The sequence below is a fragment of the Erithacus rubecula genome, assembly GCF_903797595.1.
Source record: "Erithacus rubecula genome assembly, chromosome: 2".
Taxonomy (NCBI): Eukaryota; Metazoa; Chordata; class Aves; order Passeriformes; family Muscicapidae; genus Erithacus; species Erithacus rubecula.
This window is the reverse complement of record NC_136685.1, coordinates 101,433,607-101,451,109: the sequence shown is the minus strand read 5'-3', so window position 1 is coordinate 101,451,109 and position 17,503 is coordinate 101,433,607. Positions and strand designations below refer to the sequence as shown.

General features: G+C 50.7%; 2 protein-coding genes across 4 annotated transcripts; both read right to left on the bottom strand.

Moving 5' to 3' along the window:
* Positions 1-1,136: 1,136 nt before the first annotated feature.
* Positions 1,137-3,186, bottom strand: LOC306797962 (serine/threonine-protein kinase pim-3-like). Of its 2 annotated transcripts, XM_079297669.1 has the most exons (5): positions 2,992-3,186; positions 2,855-2,905; positions 2,253-2,622; positions 1,853-2,029; positions 1,137-1,573 (listed from the first exon to the last, which is right to left on the bottom strand). In XM_079297669.1, the coding sequence occupies exons 3-5, from the start codon at positions 2,578-2,580 to the stop codon at positions 1,467-1,469; spliced, it is 612 nt and encodes a 203-aa protein (XP_079153795.1). In that variant the 5' UTR covers positions 2,581-2,622; positions 2,855-2,905; positions 2,992-3,186; the 3' UTR covers positions 1,137-1,466. The 2 variants fall into 2 exon arrangements, with proteins under 2 accessions (XP_079153795.1, XP_079153796.1); XM_079297670.1 differs by lacking the exon at positions 2,855-2,905.
* An 8,139-nt stretch (positions 3,187-11,325) lies between these two features.
* Positions 11,326-16,945, bottom strand: LOC306797963 (TOG array regulator of axonemal microtubules protein 2-like). Of its 2 annotated transcripts, XR_013773244.1 has the most exons (4): positions 16,735-16,945; positions 15,617-15,703; positions 12,267-12,720; positions 11,326-11,811 (listed from the first exon to the last, which is right to left on the bottom strand). XR_013773244.1 is itself a non-coding variant. In XM_079297671.1 (3 exons), exons 1-3 carry the CDS (start codon positions 16,895-16,897, stop codon positions 12,485-12,487), a joined length of 486 nt encoding a protein of 161 aa, XP_079153797.1. In that variant the 5' UTR covers positions 16,898-16,945; the 3' UTR covers positions 11,863-12,484. The 2 variants fall into 2 exon arrangements, 1 of the variants encoding a protein (XP_079153797.1); XM_079297671.1 differs by lacking the exon at positions 11,326-11,811 and having other exon boundaries at positions 11,863-12,720.
* Positions 16,946-17,503: the final 558 nt, after the last annotated feature.

The window sequence follows — 17,503 nt, the reverse complement described above, 5'->3', positions numbered from 1 at the left end:
GGCCGAGTGGTTTCCATGGCATGAGGTGCTGGTAGCCTGGGGAGAGAAACCAGAAAGCCACAGTCAGTGGCAGCAGGCTCCCGTGCCCCATGTCCCACCACGGCCTGTGCGTGGGCCAGGCTGCTGCTTGTGCTTAGAGCCCAAAGCTCCCAACCCATACTCTCAGTTTTAGAGCAGAGCAGCGTGGCAGGCCATGCTGCACCTCTTCTGCTTAAGCACGGCACAGTAACCTCCTCAGCAGCTGCAAGAGCGAGATTCTCGTGTGCCCGCTGCCCCCTGCCCCAAGCCCTTCCGCCCCACCTGTGCTGCGGAGCCAGACACCCACCTCTGGAGACCTGCTGCCAGGAGACCAGCTGATCCCACATGAGTTCCTCGTCCTTCCTGAAAGGGGATGTCCCCGCACACCGTGGCCCTCCAAGGTAGCGCCGACACTAGACGGGCTCCACGGGCGGTGCCGGCACCTCAGCAGCCGGTTCGGGCACCGGGTGCAATCTTCCTGGACAAAACCAAGAACAACTGCATGAAAGTCAATTCCAAACAAGACCTGGAAACAAGAAAAAGCGCCAAAGGTTATCACCGTTTCCCGGGCCTGGGGAGGGTCTGATCACTCCATGCGAGAAAGAAACCTCTCCACGGGTGGGGGAAAATCCCACCCTTCCCGCCCGTAAGCCCGTCCCTTCCTCGAGGGCCGGCAAAGCAGAGAAGCTGGGGCTTGGTTTCGGAACCTGGCCCCCTCTGCTGCTCCCCATCCACACGGATGGATGCTTTGGTCAGGCTGGCAGCGCCCACCCAGCCCGTGCCAGCCAGAGCTGGCAGAAGCTGTCAGCCAGGCCAGGAGCCGGCTCCCCTTCCACAACACCCGGCCCCTGTCCCACCAAAAAGTAGCTGGACGGGCGGGCGGGCGGCCGAAAGATTGAAATTCCCCATTGCCGCCGAGGGGGAACCTGCGGCGCGCGGCCGGGCCGAGCTCCACCGTGCCTGGAATCACGAGCATCCCCCCGCCCCTGCGCCAGCTGAAGACTCATCTTGATTGCGTCGGGGTGCAGAGCGTGTCCTCCGGGAAGGGGCCGCAACCAAAGCCCATCGGCTTTGCCCTGCCAGCGGCCAGCTCGAGGACAGCGTTCTCCGGCTCCGCCTCATGCTCCACAAGAACACGCCAGCTGTGCCTCGGCTTGCGGGGACATCACGATGCCATTGAGCTGCAGGGGGATGTTTCCCCTTTTCCAGTCCGTGGCAACTTCACCGCCTTGTGCCATGACTTCTCCAATAGGACGGGGAGCCTGAGCCGCTCCCTCCACCACTCGCTGGGGACCCGCGGAAGCATCTCCTGGGCCGCACTCTCTGCTCCGTGCCACGGCCGCAGGGAAACGCTCTGGGAATTTCTCTGAGCGCCACGAGACGCGAGCAGCTGCTGCTTGCTGGGCTCCTGGATCCTACTGTGTAGAGGGATGGATCTCTGCTGTCTCCTAGGCCAGCTGGGGCTTCTGCAGCCAAGAATGCTCTAGGAGGTCTTCCAGGCATGGACTATATGCAGGGTCCATGCATAAACACCACCTGATGACTTGCTGGCACTCTGCAGAGAGAAACCAGAAACCGCTGGTCATCTCCTGGCCGTGCTCTTCCAGATTCCACGGTGCCCACGCCACACTAGGAGCGCTCGGAGCTGCACCCAAAGCCTCCCATCCATGTTCCCTTTTGGAGGAGAGCAGCACAGAGGCACACGTACTGCCTCCTCCATGCAGCTAAGCCCAGGAGATAACCTCCTCCCTAGCTGCAAGAGCAAGACGCTGATGTGCCAGCTGCCCACTCCCAAAGCCCTTCTTGCTGCCGTGCCTTGAAGGCACATCCCCACCTTGAGACACCTGGGGCGGGAAGAAGAGCTGGCCCCGAACGATGTCCTTTCCGGTTTTGAAAGGAAGGTGCCCGCACACCAGGTGATAGAGCAGGATGCCCAGGGTCCAGATGGTGGCTGGCTGGCCGTGGTAGCAGCTGAAGAGGATCCACTCTGGCAGGTAGTACTCTCGCGTTCCTATGGGACATGGGCACAGCTCATCAGGCCGACGCTGCTCCTTCCCTCCCAGCCAGCTCCACAACAGCCAGCCCCTGCCCTGCCGAAAAGCAGCTTGGCTGCAGCCGGCTAAAGAGGGATTCTCCCCTTCCCTCCCTCCCTCCGTCCCTCCCTCCGTCTTCCCCCTGTGTTAGCAAAGGGGAGAAGCTCTGCTGCCCCGGCTGGGCCCCGGTTTTGGGCTCACCTGCCATGTAGGTGTAGAAGGTGTCCTGCAGGATCGTGCCGCAGCCGAAGTCGATGAGCTTCGCGTCGCCGGTGGCCAGGTCGACGAGGACGTTCTCGGCCATGATGTCGCGGTGCAGGACGCCGCGACTGGTGCAATGCCGCACGGCTTGCAGCACCTGGCGGAACAGCCCCCGTGCCACGGGCTCTGGCAGGGACCCGCTCGCGTCCAGCAAGTGCCACAGGTCCCGGCAGCGCTCCGGACGCTCCATGACCAACGCAAAGCCGTCGGGCAGCTCGAACCAGTCCTGGAGGTGCACGACGCCGCGGAAGCCAGGGCACGACACCATGGAGAGCAGCACCAGCTCCAGGGGCACAAGGGCGCCGTCTTGCTGCGGGGGGACCGCGATGCCGTCAGCGGGGCCGCTGCTACGCCGCGCCTTCGGCACCTCCTGCCCGGCCCCGCCGCAGCTCCCCACTGCCCGGCCCGGGACGCTGCACGGCCCCCGCTCCCTTCACGCTCGCTCCCCTCGCAGCGTCCCGGCTGCTACCCACCCTGCCGGGCCTGGCCTTCGTCCCGCCCCCGGCACGCCCCACCTGCTGCCACTGGCTCCGCTCACTCACCAGCCACGCCCACTCCCAGATGCGATCGCGGGACACTCGCTTGATGGCCACCTGCAAGCCAAAGCGAGCGGCGGGCTCAGCTCGCCGCCCTCCGCCCGCCGTCCCGCTCCCCGCTCCCAGCCGGCCCCGTTTCTTACCGGGGCGCCGTCGGCGAGCTGGGTCCCGGCATAAACGCTGCCGCAGCCGCCGCTCCCCAGCAGCGGGCCCTCCCGGTAGAGCTACTCCAGGGGGGACTTCTCTGCCCGTGCGGACGGCACGGCGCTCTCGGCATTGTGCCCGGGGCGCCCGCCCGCCCCGGGCACTGCTGCTTCCCGAGCCGCCCTGGGCTCCGGCAACGCAAACACAGAAATTAAAACCGAAGCTGCTTCCTATTAGAGAAAGAAACAAATAAAGCAATGTAGGATTAAAGAAGACCCTTGGTTTGTGGCTTTTTCTTTGGGTGAGACGATGCATTTGGTGGGGAAGAATCGCCTCGTCCGACAGTTTTGCCGGTGTGGACAGGAGCGGAACATTGAAATTTCAAGTAGAAAAGAGAAATTGTGTCCTTATGGCCACCTCTTTTCGTTCTCTGTTGAGATGGTTGCAGGCTGCCAAAAGACATGGTGTGCAACCTGGAACTTGGTGCCAAGTTTCTCATTCTGCCAGAGGATGAGGAGGGGAGGTATCCCAGAATCACGTAGTCGTGGCATGCTTTGGCTTGGAAGAGACCTGGAAGATGACGTGGCTGCAACCCCCGTGCTGTGGCTGGGACGCCTTGTACCAGAGCAACTTGTCCTGAGCTCCATCCAGCCTGGCCTCGTACACTGTCAGGGGTGGGGCATGCGCAGCTTCTCTGGGGATCCTGTTGTTGCAGGAAAGTCTTTTTTTTCTGAATCCCGCATGTAAACCTTCTGTCCTTCCGTTTGGATCCATTCTCCCTTGTGCTCTCTCTGTCCGCCCTCGTTCAAAGTCCCCGTGCAGCTTTCTTTCAGGTTGCCGTCAGGTACTGGAAGGCCACAGCTGGGTCAAGCCTAAGCCTAAGTCTCTTTTGCAGGCTGAAGAATCCCGGCCGTGCCAGGCTTTCCTTGCAGGAGAGCTGCCGCCACCCTGGCAGCAGCTGGGTGTCCGTGCTGGGCTCCTGCTCCAGCCCGTCGCTGTCCTTGGCGGCCACCCAGGGGAGCCCAGCGGAGGCGGACACGGCCCTGCAGGTGCAGCGCCAGCGGCTGCAGGAGACATGGCCCTGCCAGCGGCTGCGGGAGCGGCCATTGACGATTGGCCGCCCGCTTGGCGGAGAGCCGGGGCCTTTGTGCGTGCCCCTCTGGCCGCGCCTTTCCCCGCCGCTGGCCCGCTGGCTCGGGGGAAATGCGGCCTATGCCGCCCCTCAGAGCCGGCCCTGCCCGCTGCCCCGGGGGATCCCCGGCACCATCTTGAGGGCCCCAGGCCGCGGCCTCTCCGTGCTCGGCCGAAGGTGGCGGAGCAGCAGATCAAAACAGCCAGGGCAGAGAAAGTGCCCTGGCATCGCAAGGCCAGTCTTTGGTCTAGTGCATCGGTTTGCTTTCAGAGTCTTTGGAGTAAACCTAAAGTGTTTATGAATGCTTTGACACCAGAAGAGAATTCTTTTGATGTTATTGAAACTGCTCTTTGCATATCTTGTAACTTTTAGGACCAGCTTTTACACAGCGCACTTATCTTAAGTCGTGAAACACAGAGGTTGGTCTGCGCAAGCCGGAACTTTTGGCATTTTGGGTTAAAATGACAGATTCAAGGAATGATATGTGGTGGGTGGTTCTGGAAGGCTTCCTTGTATGTTAGCTAATTTTGGAAGGAGGAAGGCAACATGCAGCTGGGAGTTTAGTATTAAAGGAGGCTGCCCCCTGGCAAACCTTCAGAGGGAAAATGTCTTGGGTGTGTTCCATGGTGGACTCTCCCCCTTTATTTGCATAAAGGACTGCTCTATCTCCTTTTTGTATATAAACTGAAAGAAATTAGGCCAGGGGAATAAGCTCTTTTGGAAGGCCTTTATCGAAACTTTGTTTTGGTTGGGAAGCTGGATTGGCAGTGATTGTGCACTCCACTGCCAGTGATACTCGGGCCAAAGGAGGAGAAACAGGTGTGTGCAATGGGACATCGGGACACTGCGGGTGGACGGGAGGACAGATGGCAGAGTGAACCCTTGCAGGAGTTGGTTAGAAAGGTACCTCTGGTGTATGAAAGAGGAAAGGAGAAATGAGGAAAAAGTAAAGTACAGGCAAGAAAAATGGCAGAGTTTTTACAACTGCCAAAGGAAAAAGTGCAGGGAGCCCCAGGACAAAAGAGAGAGGGGCAGCCACCAAGACAGCGATTGGGAAGGAATCAATGTGCCATTTGTAAAAAATAATATTCAAAACGGACTGCTAAGGGTGTCAGGATGTCACCAAAACTACGGGAAAAGCAAAAACTCTCCAAGAACATTTTTAGTGCTAGAGAATCAAGATATCACTATATTCTGGCCAGGATGAAATAATTTCATCCACACAAAGCCTGTGAGTGTGCACAGAATTTTTTTTTTTTTTTTTTGGGTTTCCTGGCAGTATGTGACATGAGCATCCATTGCTCATTTAGGTAAGGCTGACCCTTGACATGGACTCTCCTCAGCTGTGTCTCTGCCTCTCTGACACAAGAGAACACTGAGAGTCCTGAGAGCTCTTGTTGCCTGTGGAGTGCTCCAGCTGACATCCACCAGAAGCTATGGAGGTGCAGTCCTTACACACCAGTCCCTCAACAGGTTTGAATGTGAATCAGCATTTCCCAAAATGCCAGGAGCCCTTGGCTCTGTGCTGCTTGTTTGGAGAGAAGGTCCTGGACTACAGCTATGCTACAATTCAGAGGCAAAGTGGTTTTTGGAGTTTGCTTGGGCCCTATTTGACTTCCCAGATGAATAGCTTTGCTGTTGGCTTGAAAGGACACTGACCCATCAGAGCTTCTGCAGAGCACCCTCCTGGAAGGCTCTACAGTATAGGCATTACCTTCATCAGTATAGCAGGATCACTTCTTTACTGCATGCTTGCAACAAGATCATTTGGGACCTTCTTTTTGTATCTCATGCAGGAAAAGAGCTGTTAACAATACCATGCTCCTTAAATCCACATTGGGATGTAGCTCTGTAGTGGTCCACAATGAAGCAGATTGCCTGCTTTATCACTGCCACTCCTGCTGACCCTGCAAGTGACCATAGTGTATCCCATGCTTGTTTTGCCTCCAAGCAATGCTTGACTTGCCTTATTAGTGTGGAATAAATAGAAGAATAATAAAATGGACAATTAAACAGATCACTTTGGAGGACATCCTCATGCTTTCACATGTCAGCCCTGTACCTCATACTCCCAAGGCTTGTTACTCATCATCAAGCATTTTAATAAAAAAAAATCTCAGCTCTCATGTTATATCTGACTAAAATTGCATCAGATCATGGAGAATTCTGCTGGCAGGAGCAAGACAAAACCCTTCTAACACTCACTTGCAGTTGTTCTGGATTTCTGCAGCCCTGTGTGAAAAGCTGCTGTAGGCGGAGTGTTTGGAGTTGTTTTATGGTCTTTATGAAAGATATGTGGAGCAGTATGCAGGGCTCTCCTAGAAGAAAACTGTTTGTCCAAGAGCAGGGTCATGGTGCTTGCAGAAGCAGAGCGGCCCCGCTCACAGCTCAAGAGTCTGTGAGCTGAGCCGTGCCGGGGAGAAAAGACAGCGAGAGGCTCCAGCCCAGCTGCTTCACCTGCCATGACCGTTCCATGGAGCTCTGCCATTGGGAGAAAGTCGACGCCAGACGAGCCACTGAACTTTCATCTGCAGCTGCAACTGCTCTGTGATAGCTCCTGTTTTTCCCGAGAGAGAACCCGGCACATCTTGTAATGCAGGTCATGGGGGGAATTTTCCTCTGGCATTTTGGGTCTTTGTTCCAGTGGAGTGACAGTGAGGTCTGACTGATACCCAGAAGTTAGTTACTTTATTTCCTTGCTTTGTAGACATTCTGTTTGTTAAAGAACAGTTGGGTTTTTTCCACTTTCATCTGTTAGTATTGATTTCGTGTTACTGGAAAGGGATTATTGGAACAGTTGAGAGGACATGACTTACTCCATAGAGTCCTGTTTTAAGGTGTCTCAAACTGTGTTAGACAGATGGCTTCACAGGAACATCCCCAAGACTGCTGAGGGGAAGGCACAGAGGAAGACAAACCTGGTGTTTCTGAGGGAAATTTTTTTACACCAAACCAACCTGAGTTGTCTAACAGCTGACCTGATGTTTTGAGACGTGGGCCAAAGGGGAAACAATTCAGTGTGTTTGGTCAAGGCCAGGCTATACTCAAGGCAAAGATGTGTCAGTGCACTTGGCTCCTTCTCTCCTTAGCACACACAGGAGCCCAGAGCTCCTGCAGAAACCATCACAACACTCAGTGGGACAAACTTGTGTCCAGTCATCACACAGAGCTGGGATGTCCAGCACTTCACCTCATTGGAATGAGGAATTGTTCCAGCCCTCTTGGAAGGAGCTGAGGAGGTTTGGCCTTCAGATCAGCTCCTTCCCAGCTCTTCATTTGCTGCCCTGGGTAAGCTGCTGCTTGTGCCAACACTTGTTTCACAGCTGATAGCCCTGCTCTGCTGGTGAGAACCTTTCAGATCTTCCTAAGGAAAGCTCAGGGCAGAACTTGTCAAAAGAGCATTGCCAGGGCGATGCTTTTAACATTAAATCTTTTCTCTGTGCTCTATGCCATGCACGGTAAATATTTGAGGATGCAAGTTTCCTGCTCCAGAAACTCCTCAGATCAGTCAGTCAAATGTAACAGACCATGATTTGAGATCTGTAATCTCACTTTAATTCATTGTGCAGAAAACTGCAGGAGCACTTTTGGTTAGCTCTGTGTCTAACCTAAGTGACTTTGCCACCAAGAACTTGGAAAAGTGGGGAGAGATGGAATTAATTGCACAAGGATCTGCATTGTGATTCTCCCACAGGCCTGAGGAAACAGCCCAGTTCCACTGGGCCAGGGCTTTTTACCCTACATCAAAACTTCATGCTTCAGATTGTGGTGGTGAATCCCCTCAGCCTTGTCAGGCCACTCTGTGATCTGAGAAACACGTATTAGACTCGGCCTTGCTGAACAGCCCCTGGGCTCAGCTCCTCTGGAGCTTATCTGAAACATGGAGTGCTCCCAGGAACTTGTGCAGTCTAACGAGCTCCTGGGGTTTCCAGTGAACAGCCTTGGGAACTGCTTTTCTTGCCTGGATGGCAAAACATTCTTCTTGTCACACTTTCAAAGACAGGGTGCTGACCCAAACTGTGGCCATGACAAAGCATTTTATGGCTGAGGCTCTCTCTCTTGTGGCCACAAACAGCGTCCAAATGGAGCCCCTTGGAGTTCTCCTGGACCACAGTGGCTGCCAGCAGCAACCTCCCTCAGGATAGGGCCTCCGAGCCAGCGAGCTCTCAAGTTTGCTGCACTCGCAGGATTGCCAATCAACAATGGATCCTGGGCCAACAGCCCCTTTCCTGGAGGCTCCAGTTTAACTACTTTTAAACTTGAGTGCTGTTAAGCTTTTAGGCCATATTCCTTTTCCTTTCTGTCCCTTTGTCAAACCCACATAAACACACAGACACACACACACACTCACACACAGACACACACACAGAGTTCTTCATTAATTTCTGGTTTGATTAACTGCACTTTGTTTGTTGTTTTTTTTCCTTGCTGTGCCTTAACTGATTAGCAAGTACTAGTGTGAATGTTGCCAAGAGATTTTGTAGAGCTCTTGTTTAATATTCCATCTGTTTTTTCCTGATAAACGTGCCTGTGAATTTTTAAGCAATATCAAACAGTTGTTTGTAACAAGCCTTGGGAGTATGAGGTACAGGGTTTGACATTGGAAAGCAGAAGAGTCATTCCAAAGTGACAAGTATTGTCCATTTTATTACTCTTCTATTTATTTCACTCTAAGAAGCCAACCCAAGCTTTTCTTGGAGGCAGAATGTGTGTGGGATGAGCTAGAGTATTATCCCATAGCTCTGAGCTGAATGCCATTCAGGAGTATAAATAGATTTAAGGAACCCTTGTCACTTGCTGGCCTCACAGTCCATTCATTCTTCTGCAGAAGACGTGCAAACAACACTGTTGGACTGCTGTGCTGGGTAAATATACATATAAATGTATTTTTCAAAGCAGTGCATCTTTTCCCATGACCTCTTCTAACCTATGAAATTGTGATTGAAAACACCTCTGAGCCAGATGTCTGTGAGATTCCTAAGGAGCAAAGTTCTATGATTTGGGTACACTCTCTTTGCTTCTTTGCTCAGGTCTTTTGTGAGCATAAAATACATCTAGGTGGAAAACTTTTGACTGTACAGAATCTGTTGTGCCCACTGTCCCCAAACATATCAATAGGTGGCCCTCTATTGTAATACCAAGTCAAAAAAGGCAGCACAAATGACACAAAGAAAACATGGCAAAGGAGGAAGAGGAGAGGCCCAGTGAGGAACTGTATGGTGACACACGGCACACCAAGTGAGCTGCACTCTCATAACCATAGCACATTGCCCGTAGGCTGGCAGGTGCTGGTCTTGGATTCCCTTCTTGTTTTCTAAAAAAGTGAGTTTATTTAAAATTTAAAAAATGAAGTACATCATCAAAATAAAATATATACAATTAAAATATATCATCAAAACGTTAAAGATACTATCAAATGTTGAGACTGTAATGGGTTTAGGTCTTCAAAAGAGCAGAGCAGTCATTCGTTGATGTAAAGTTGTTTATTATAAAGGCACATCAGTCTCAAAAGACAAAAAGTCCGAAGTGTTGAACTCCATGCTAAAAGCTTTTGGTGTAGAGTCTGAATTAGAAGCAGAAGCTGCAGCCTGGTAGAGAGTCCTGAGCAAAGATAGAAGCTGTGCCCTGGTACACAGTCCTGAGCAGAGGCAGAAGCTGCAGCCTGGTCCAGTGTCTTCAGCAGAGGCAGAAGCTGTGGCCTGGTACAGAATCCTGTACAGAGGCAGCAGCTGCAGCCTGGTCCAGTGTCCTCAGCAGAGGCAGAAGCTGCAGCCTGGTCCAGTGTCCTGAGCAAAGGTAGCAGCTGTAGCCCCATGCAGATCCCTGAGCAAAGGCAGAAGCTGCAGCCTGGTCCAGTGTCTTCAGCAGAGGCAGAAGCTGTGGCCAGGTACAGAGTCCTGAGTAGAGGCAGAAGCTGCAGCCTGGTCCAGAGTCCTGTGCAGAGGCAGAAGCTGCAGCCTGGTCCAGAGTCCTGAGCAGAGGTAGAAGCTGTAGCCCCATGCAGAGCCCTGAGTAGAGACAGAAGCTGCAGCCTGGTCCAGAGTCCTGAGTAGAGGCAGAAGCTGCAGCCTGGTCCAGAGTCCTGAGCAGAGGCAGAAGCTGTGACTCCATGCAGAGTCCTGAGCAGAGATAAAAGCTGTGGCCCTATGCAGAGTCCTGAGCAGAGGCAGCAGCTGCAGCCTGGTCCAGGATCCTGTGCAGAGAGAGAAGCTGCAGCCTGGTCCAGAGTCCTGAGCAGAGGCAGCAGCTGCAGCCTGGTCCAGAGTCCTGAGCAGAGGCAGCAGCTGCAGCCTTGTCCAGAGTGCTGAGCAGAGATAGAAGCTGTGGCCCCAAGCAGAGTCCTGAGCAGAGGCAGAAGCTGCAGCCTTGTTCAGAATCCTGTGCAGAGGCAGAAGCTGCAGCCTGGTCCAGAGTCATGAGCAGAGGCAGAAGCTGTGGCCTGGTCCATAGTCCTGAGCAGAGATAGAAGCTGTGGCGCCATGCAGAGCCCTTAGCAAAGGCAGAAGCTGCAGCCTGGTCCAGTGTCTTCAGCAGAGGCAGAAGCTGTGGCCACTTAGAGAGTCCTGAGCAGAGGCAGAAGCTGTGGCCAGATACAGAGTCCTGAGCAGAGGCAGAAGCTGTGGTTTGGTCCAGAGTCCTGAGCAGAGGCAGAAGCTGCAGCCTGGTCCAGAGTGCTGAGCAGAGATAGAAGCTGTGGCCCCAAGCAGGGTCCTGAGCAGAGGCAGAAGCTGCAGTCTGGTCCAGAGTCCTGAGCAGACATAGAAGCTGTGGCCCCAAGCAGGGTCCTGAGCAGAGGCAGAAGCTGCAGTCTGGTCCAGAGTCCTGAGCAGACATAGAAGCTGTGGCCCCAAGCAGGGTCCTGAGCAGAGGCAGAAGCTGCAGCCTGGTCCTGAGTCCTGTGCAGAGGCAGAAGCTGCAGCCTGGTCCAGAGTTCTGTGCAGAGTTAGAAGCTGCAGCAGCAGCTCCAATCTTCTTGCGCACTGTGATGATGGTGGTGAGAAAATAGGGAAGGAGAGAGTGTCTCCCTAATGCATGGATTCTTATTTACAAACTACCCAATGAGCTAAAAACGTGAATCTGAAGCATTTCTTCTGAACCTGTTAGAATTCTAGTATAATGTATGCATACAGCCAGTCTGTTCTATCTGATGAATGTAACCAATATTCTTACTATATTTTTAATATGGCTAAAGCTATGTTTTTGAAGTTTGTTTTTTAAAGTAGATCATAAGGCTTTTGCTGTTTAAGGCACTTAAAACATATTCTCATTTACTTAAACTTACTGATTTACTTAAAATTTAAGCTTACACCTCTATTTCATGTATGAGTGGCTTAATATATTTTAGATAAATATCTAATGGTTTTAATTCAATTCCTGCATTCTGATCTCTCTCTAAAGAAAATCAGAAAGATCTCTCTGAGGAACTAAGAGAGACCTCTGTTTCATACACTCCAACAATCAAAACCCTTTTATCCAAACCTACAGCTAACTATCAGAACGTATCTACATCTATAACTATAAAGGCTAAAGCATGCATCCTATTCTTCAATCAATCTTCGAGCAGTTGGCAGCTTCTTCCAGAGCTTGGAGGAAAGAGCTCTTCTGCACCAGAAGCAAGGACTTTGTGGGCAAATGTACATAGGAATGTCCAGAGAAAACTTCTTGGAAACTCTGTAGCCAGTTAGGTCTGCAAAATGGAGACAAAATGCAACAGAGATCACAGTGCAAATCTAAAGCATCTGAAGCTCCATATTTCACGGGACACATTTCCTGGAAACTTCTAAATAGCTGCACAGGGAAACATGCTCCTGCCAGCAGCCCCTTGAGGCAGGCCAGGGGCACATCCTGACCCACTTGCACAGAGCTCCCAGGGGAACAGCCTGGCCTCTGGGCTGCCGTGGGACAGCAGGGAGCCCAGAGCCCTGTGCTGTCCAGGAATGGCTCAGCTGCACATGCAGCCTCCTGCTCCTCTTCCTGCCCCACAGCTGAGAAGCTCTACAGCTCCATGGGGCACTGGGAGCAGCACAGCTCATGGCAGGGGGCACCTGCAGGGCAGAACTGTTCCCTGGCAATGTGCACAGGCTCTCCAGGCTGGCACAAGACCCTTCCTCCTGCCAGAGAGTGGCCCAGCTGCCACCTTACCTCTGTGTGAGGCTGAGCCATGCTCAGCCTTCACCTTGTCCTCAGTTTGGAGTTGCTTCAGGCCCCCTGAGCATGTCATGACTAGGAAGGGCAGTGGAGAGAGCAGGGGCAGATGCACACCCTTCCTCAGTATTTTGTCATTTTTGGCGCAGCTAAAGTGTCAAATCCGATGGTGTCCATCTCAGCACTTGGTCAGCTTTCTGGAGAGCACGAAGCCTTCACCAGCCCAAAATGCTGGAGAGTTTTTCCCGCACATGTGGGGGCTGGCTGGCAGCACACTTCTTCAGCTTGGTGCCCATCACCTCGTAGAGGGCAGAGGCGAGCCTGGTGACCACCATGCGGACATTGGCACCTCGGACAGGCAGCGCCTTGTTCTCCAGCAAGGACCAGAGCACAGGCAGGGCGTAGTGCTGGACAACTTCAGGGCTCCTGGCATGAACCCCTTCCACCAGCTCTGCCAGGAGAGAGACACAAGCTTCTTAACCACCAACCTCAATGCAAACAAGGATCTACCCCTAATTTTGCTTCTTGGAAGCCTCTCTGGCTAAGAGCAGCAAAATAGCACATAGAGCTCCACAATCCAGAAATGGCCAAAGCTACTGATACTCCCCAAAACAGAAGCACCAACCCCTCAGGACTAATTTCTCCAAATGGAGCCTTGTAGATTTGAGCCTTTGTACCTTTACTAAATTATTTCACAATCTTTTTCTGCATTTACAGACTGATGCAGTGTACAGATTAATGGCTGAAATGTCAGCTTGCCTTTTATTTCCATTAAGAAGTTGTCTAAACCCATACTGAAGATTTGGAAATCTTGCACCACAGACAAGCAATTGAGAGATTTCTGATAAAAAAGCCAAGATTCCATTTTTGTGACCCTTGATGTCAAGTGCCAAAAGTCTAATCTGGCACTGAGATCTAATCTCAGTGGCACACAGCAAAGGGCAGTATTAGACCACACTTCCAAACTCCAGCCCACCAGAGATGGGTGCTGCTTGACAGTTGGTGTATAAACATCAGTGACTAGCTGGTGTCTTTGGCAGAATCCTTTTGTGCCTTCCAACAAACAGCTGTTTCAAAACTCAGGATGTCTTAGATAATTACCCAGACCCCATTGCCAAGGCATTTGAGCATTTCCATATTTAAATGGCATTTCCCCTCCCAAAGTTAATAGCATTTTTCTTACAATGTGCACTGAAAACGCTGAGTAGAGAAAGATGCTACACAGGGACTGAAATTTAACCAAAACATGAGTGTTTCCTTGCATTCTCTATGAAGCCTGCTCCTTGCTCGTTTTCTGAACTGATCTATATCAAACACAGACTAAAATTTACTACCAATAGGCTTCTTGCATGGCAGATTTGGCTGAGAGATCAAACCCTGAAATGGTCTGGAGACCATTCTTATTTTCTAATCAGGCAAAATGCTATGTAGTAGCCAGTTTTTTTTTCTGTGGTGGAAGAGACTTCATTTTCTCTATGCTGTAAATCCACTACCAGTCATCAACATTTAAACAGCTCCTGAAAGTACCCAAAATCAATTCTACTAAGCAGGAAAAGAGTTATGGTAACCGTTTCAAAATGGGATTTAATTTGAGTTTAAAGGTAATTAAAGACATTGTTGCTATGGGATTTTAGAAACTGCTGCCTGTTCCTACAAGATCACATAGAGAACATCTGCTCTTTGTAAAGTAGTCCTAATTTATGTTTACTTCCTTTATTTGAAAAAGAGATCAAAATAACTTTAAAACTAAATTCCCTCTTCCTGGAGATCTACTTTTTTCAAATGCTCTTTAAAGGGCCTATGACATTCCAAATTACTGAAGACTGCCATTTCAACATTCCTAATGAATACACAAAGTGCATGAAACCTTGCATTTAAAGATGCTGGCACACTTAGCAGTGGATTTAGCCCCAGTTAAAGCAGTGCTATAAATCATCTTGTCTACCATACATTAAGATTATAATTTTTCCATTCCTTGGCTGTTGCTGACATAGCAAGCTCCTCTGAGGAATCAATTATCAGCTGCATTTGTAGCATTTAGGACAGTGCTGACACAGGAAGACACTGTTTGCACACCCTGAGATGCTCAGTCCAATGCCACTTCGACAGCACAGGCAGGGAGCCTCAGCACTCTGCTTCTGCCTGTCCTGGTTTGAAAGGACAGGTGTCTGCCAGTAAGGGCAGAAGTTTCCCTTTGGAATAGAGACTTTGGTTCCACCACCTCCCCCCCCCAAGTATTATAATTGTTTGAATCAAGGACTCTGAGGCAGAGATAAGGGGGTGGGAATAACAGCTCTTTTACTAATATATCTAACTGTACAAGCCGAAAACAATAACAGTTAAAATTGCTAACAGAACGAAATAGATAACTCGGTGTCAGTCCCTTTAGATGCAAGCACGCTGTCTCTGTGCTTAGTCCACAGCCCGGATCTGCTGAGGGCAGAGAGGAACGGAGGCAGGAGGGAGGGGGGAGGGGTGGCAGCGGCCACGCCGGTCCCGGGCGGGAACAGGCTGGAGCGGCGGCTCCTTGCTCACCATGTGTGTCCGGGTGATCAGCTGTGTCCGCAGAGGCAGGAGGCTGGAACGGGGCAGATGCAGGGCAGGTGATCGCAGAGGGTCTGGCTCTGCTGTGCTCGGCCGTGTAGGCTAACGATCCCCGGGCGTCCTCCTCCGAGCTCGCCGGAAACCCAAGTGCCCTCCCAGAAGCCTCAGAGGCCCCTCCGGGAGCCGTTCCCACCCACTCCCTTTTGTCTAGACTCATCAGATATCCTGGGTGTAGCCCGGCCAGCTCCATTGGCATGATAATGGGGAAAATTCTTTCAATTGACACAGTAACAGAAAAACACTCAACCCCCAAAACTGCCCCTCTGCCTCCAAAGGCTGTCTTGCACCAAATCCATGCCTCTAATCTGTGTGTTGAGTTTTGACCTAAGCTGTGACTTCCAAGCTCTGCAGGGTTCAACCTCAAAACTTTCCAAGAGCAAAACAAGAATTTTGTGAGGACAAAACAAACGGATTCCCTGCAACAGCACTTGCCACCATTTTCCCTAAAGGATCACAGATGTCCCTGAGTTTCCAAGAGAGGAGCCAGCTGGGTATTTTTAGCCCCTGCCTTTCCAGCAGGTGGGTTCTGAGATGCTCCAGTGAGAGCTCAGCCCCCATCTCAGGTGTTGCACAGCTCTGCAGCCGCCAGGGAAAACCTGCCAAACACACCTGCCATGAGGATGGGGCAGGAGGGACAAGCTCAACACCTCCTGATTTGGAGCAGCTGCTCGACTGTCTATTCACAGGCATTGCCTGTAAATACTCCCTGGGAAGAGCTCTTGGCTTAGAAGGAGAGCCCATACCTGTGATACGTTCTGTGACCTCCAGCACAGCTTGGCCACTTAGTTGACTCCATTGGTGGCTGAACTCTTTCATCAGTGATACTTTATCTACAGGAGAAACACACATTTCTGCTCACTCTTTTGAGGTCATAGAAGAAAGCACAGTGGGGAGGAAAAGGGCAGGGGCAGTCCCAATTTATAAAATCAAGTGGATTTCTGCTGATCTTTGAATCCTTTTCTTCTTTCGTTCCAGCCTACTTGGGAGGGATTTAAATTTCCAAAGAAAAGCTCTCCATTCACATTTGTAAACGCAAAGTTGTCTGCTGTACCAGAAGCTATGTTAAACATTTCACATTACAGACCTCAAGAATATATAAGCAGTGAAAAGATTTTGCATTCCAGAACAAACAGGAAGAAGCCCAGACTTGGGATACAGAAATGCACTGAGTCAGGCAGTTCATGAGCAGCTGAAGTGGTGAAAGTAGAAACTCCCCTTGAAGATCTGCTTCTTCAACACTCCATATTTCAGGCAAACTTCCCCAGTGCAGCATTTCCAGAGCTGACATAAATCTCTGCAGAAAAAGAATTTAGAGCAGCCCTTGCCTGTGTAGGTATTTGCTACAGCCACTCTGCTCCATGCAACATGTAGAACAAGGCATCACTGACAGCTGGATTTTTTTCTGTTTGTTTTAAGGAAATGAACTTGATGAATCATAACTTCCCCTTTGATAAATGAAGACAAAGAAGAGAGGTATAAAATAGGCAGCTAATGCCAATAATGTGGAGCCTTTCATGAGGCTGCTGTGCAGAAGGTCTGATAGGCCAGTGTCCCTTCATGCCAACAGGAAGGCTATTAATTTGGGAAGTCAAATGGGGTCCCAGGAAACTCCAAAAACCCCTTTGCCTCTGAATTGTAGCATAGCTGTAGTTCAGGAGGGCTCCTGGCATTTTGGGAAATGCTGATTCACATTCAAGCCTGTTGAGGGACTGGTGTGTAAGGACTGCACCTCCACAGCTTTTGGTGGATGTCAGCTGGAGCATTCCACAGGCAACAAGAGCTCTCAGGACTCTTAGTGTTCTCTTGTGTTAGAGAGGCAGAGACATAGCTGAGGAGAGTCCATGTCAGGGGTGAGCCTTACCTAAATGAGCAATGGATTCTTCCAGAGCGTTCACAGCTGTGGCATGAACCCCAGGGTCCTTTGAGTTCAGGTTTCTGGTAATTCCTTCAACCAAACGGATGATCACCGGGTTCATGGCATCTTCCAGGATGACTATGATTTCTGCCAGCACGTCCAGTGCCATCTGCTTCACTTTCTTGTGTGTGTCAAATATTCTCAGGACAAAATAATCAAAAATCTGTGAAGAGAACAAACATCATGAAAGCTGGATTAAAATGTCCTTGTTTGAAGAGGAGATGTAGAAATGAGCACTCAGCAATGTAAAAGATGAAATTGATTCTTTCTGTCAGTCAGCTCAGCTCTTCCTTGTGATACCGAAATAATGAGAAAAAGGACTAATGTAGATATAGTAGTAGTCATGCTAAGGCTTAGAAAACTGCAGTTTTCGGACAGGCCCTGAGAACCTACCTTGTGAAACAATAGTGAAAAGAATTAGTAGAGCATATAGATCATTTAGAACTGTGAAAACAATAATCAAAGGATTTAGTAGGGCATATAGGACATCTAGAAACTTTCAAGATAAGGCTAAAGTATAATAATAATAAATAAAGGGTTCTGGTGATGGGCAAACATACAAGGGGGATTAAGGGGGGTAGCCTATAGTTCTAAGTAGACAAGCATGCAGAATTTATAACTTTTAGGAATGATACCTGCAAGATTTATGTATCTGTATTGTTTTGAAGAATGTGTATTTCTGCACGTAGACCACTTTGTAAAAAGGTATAAAAAC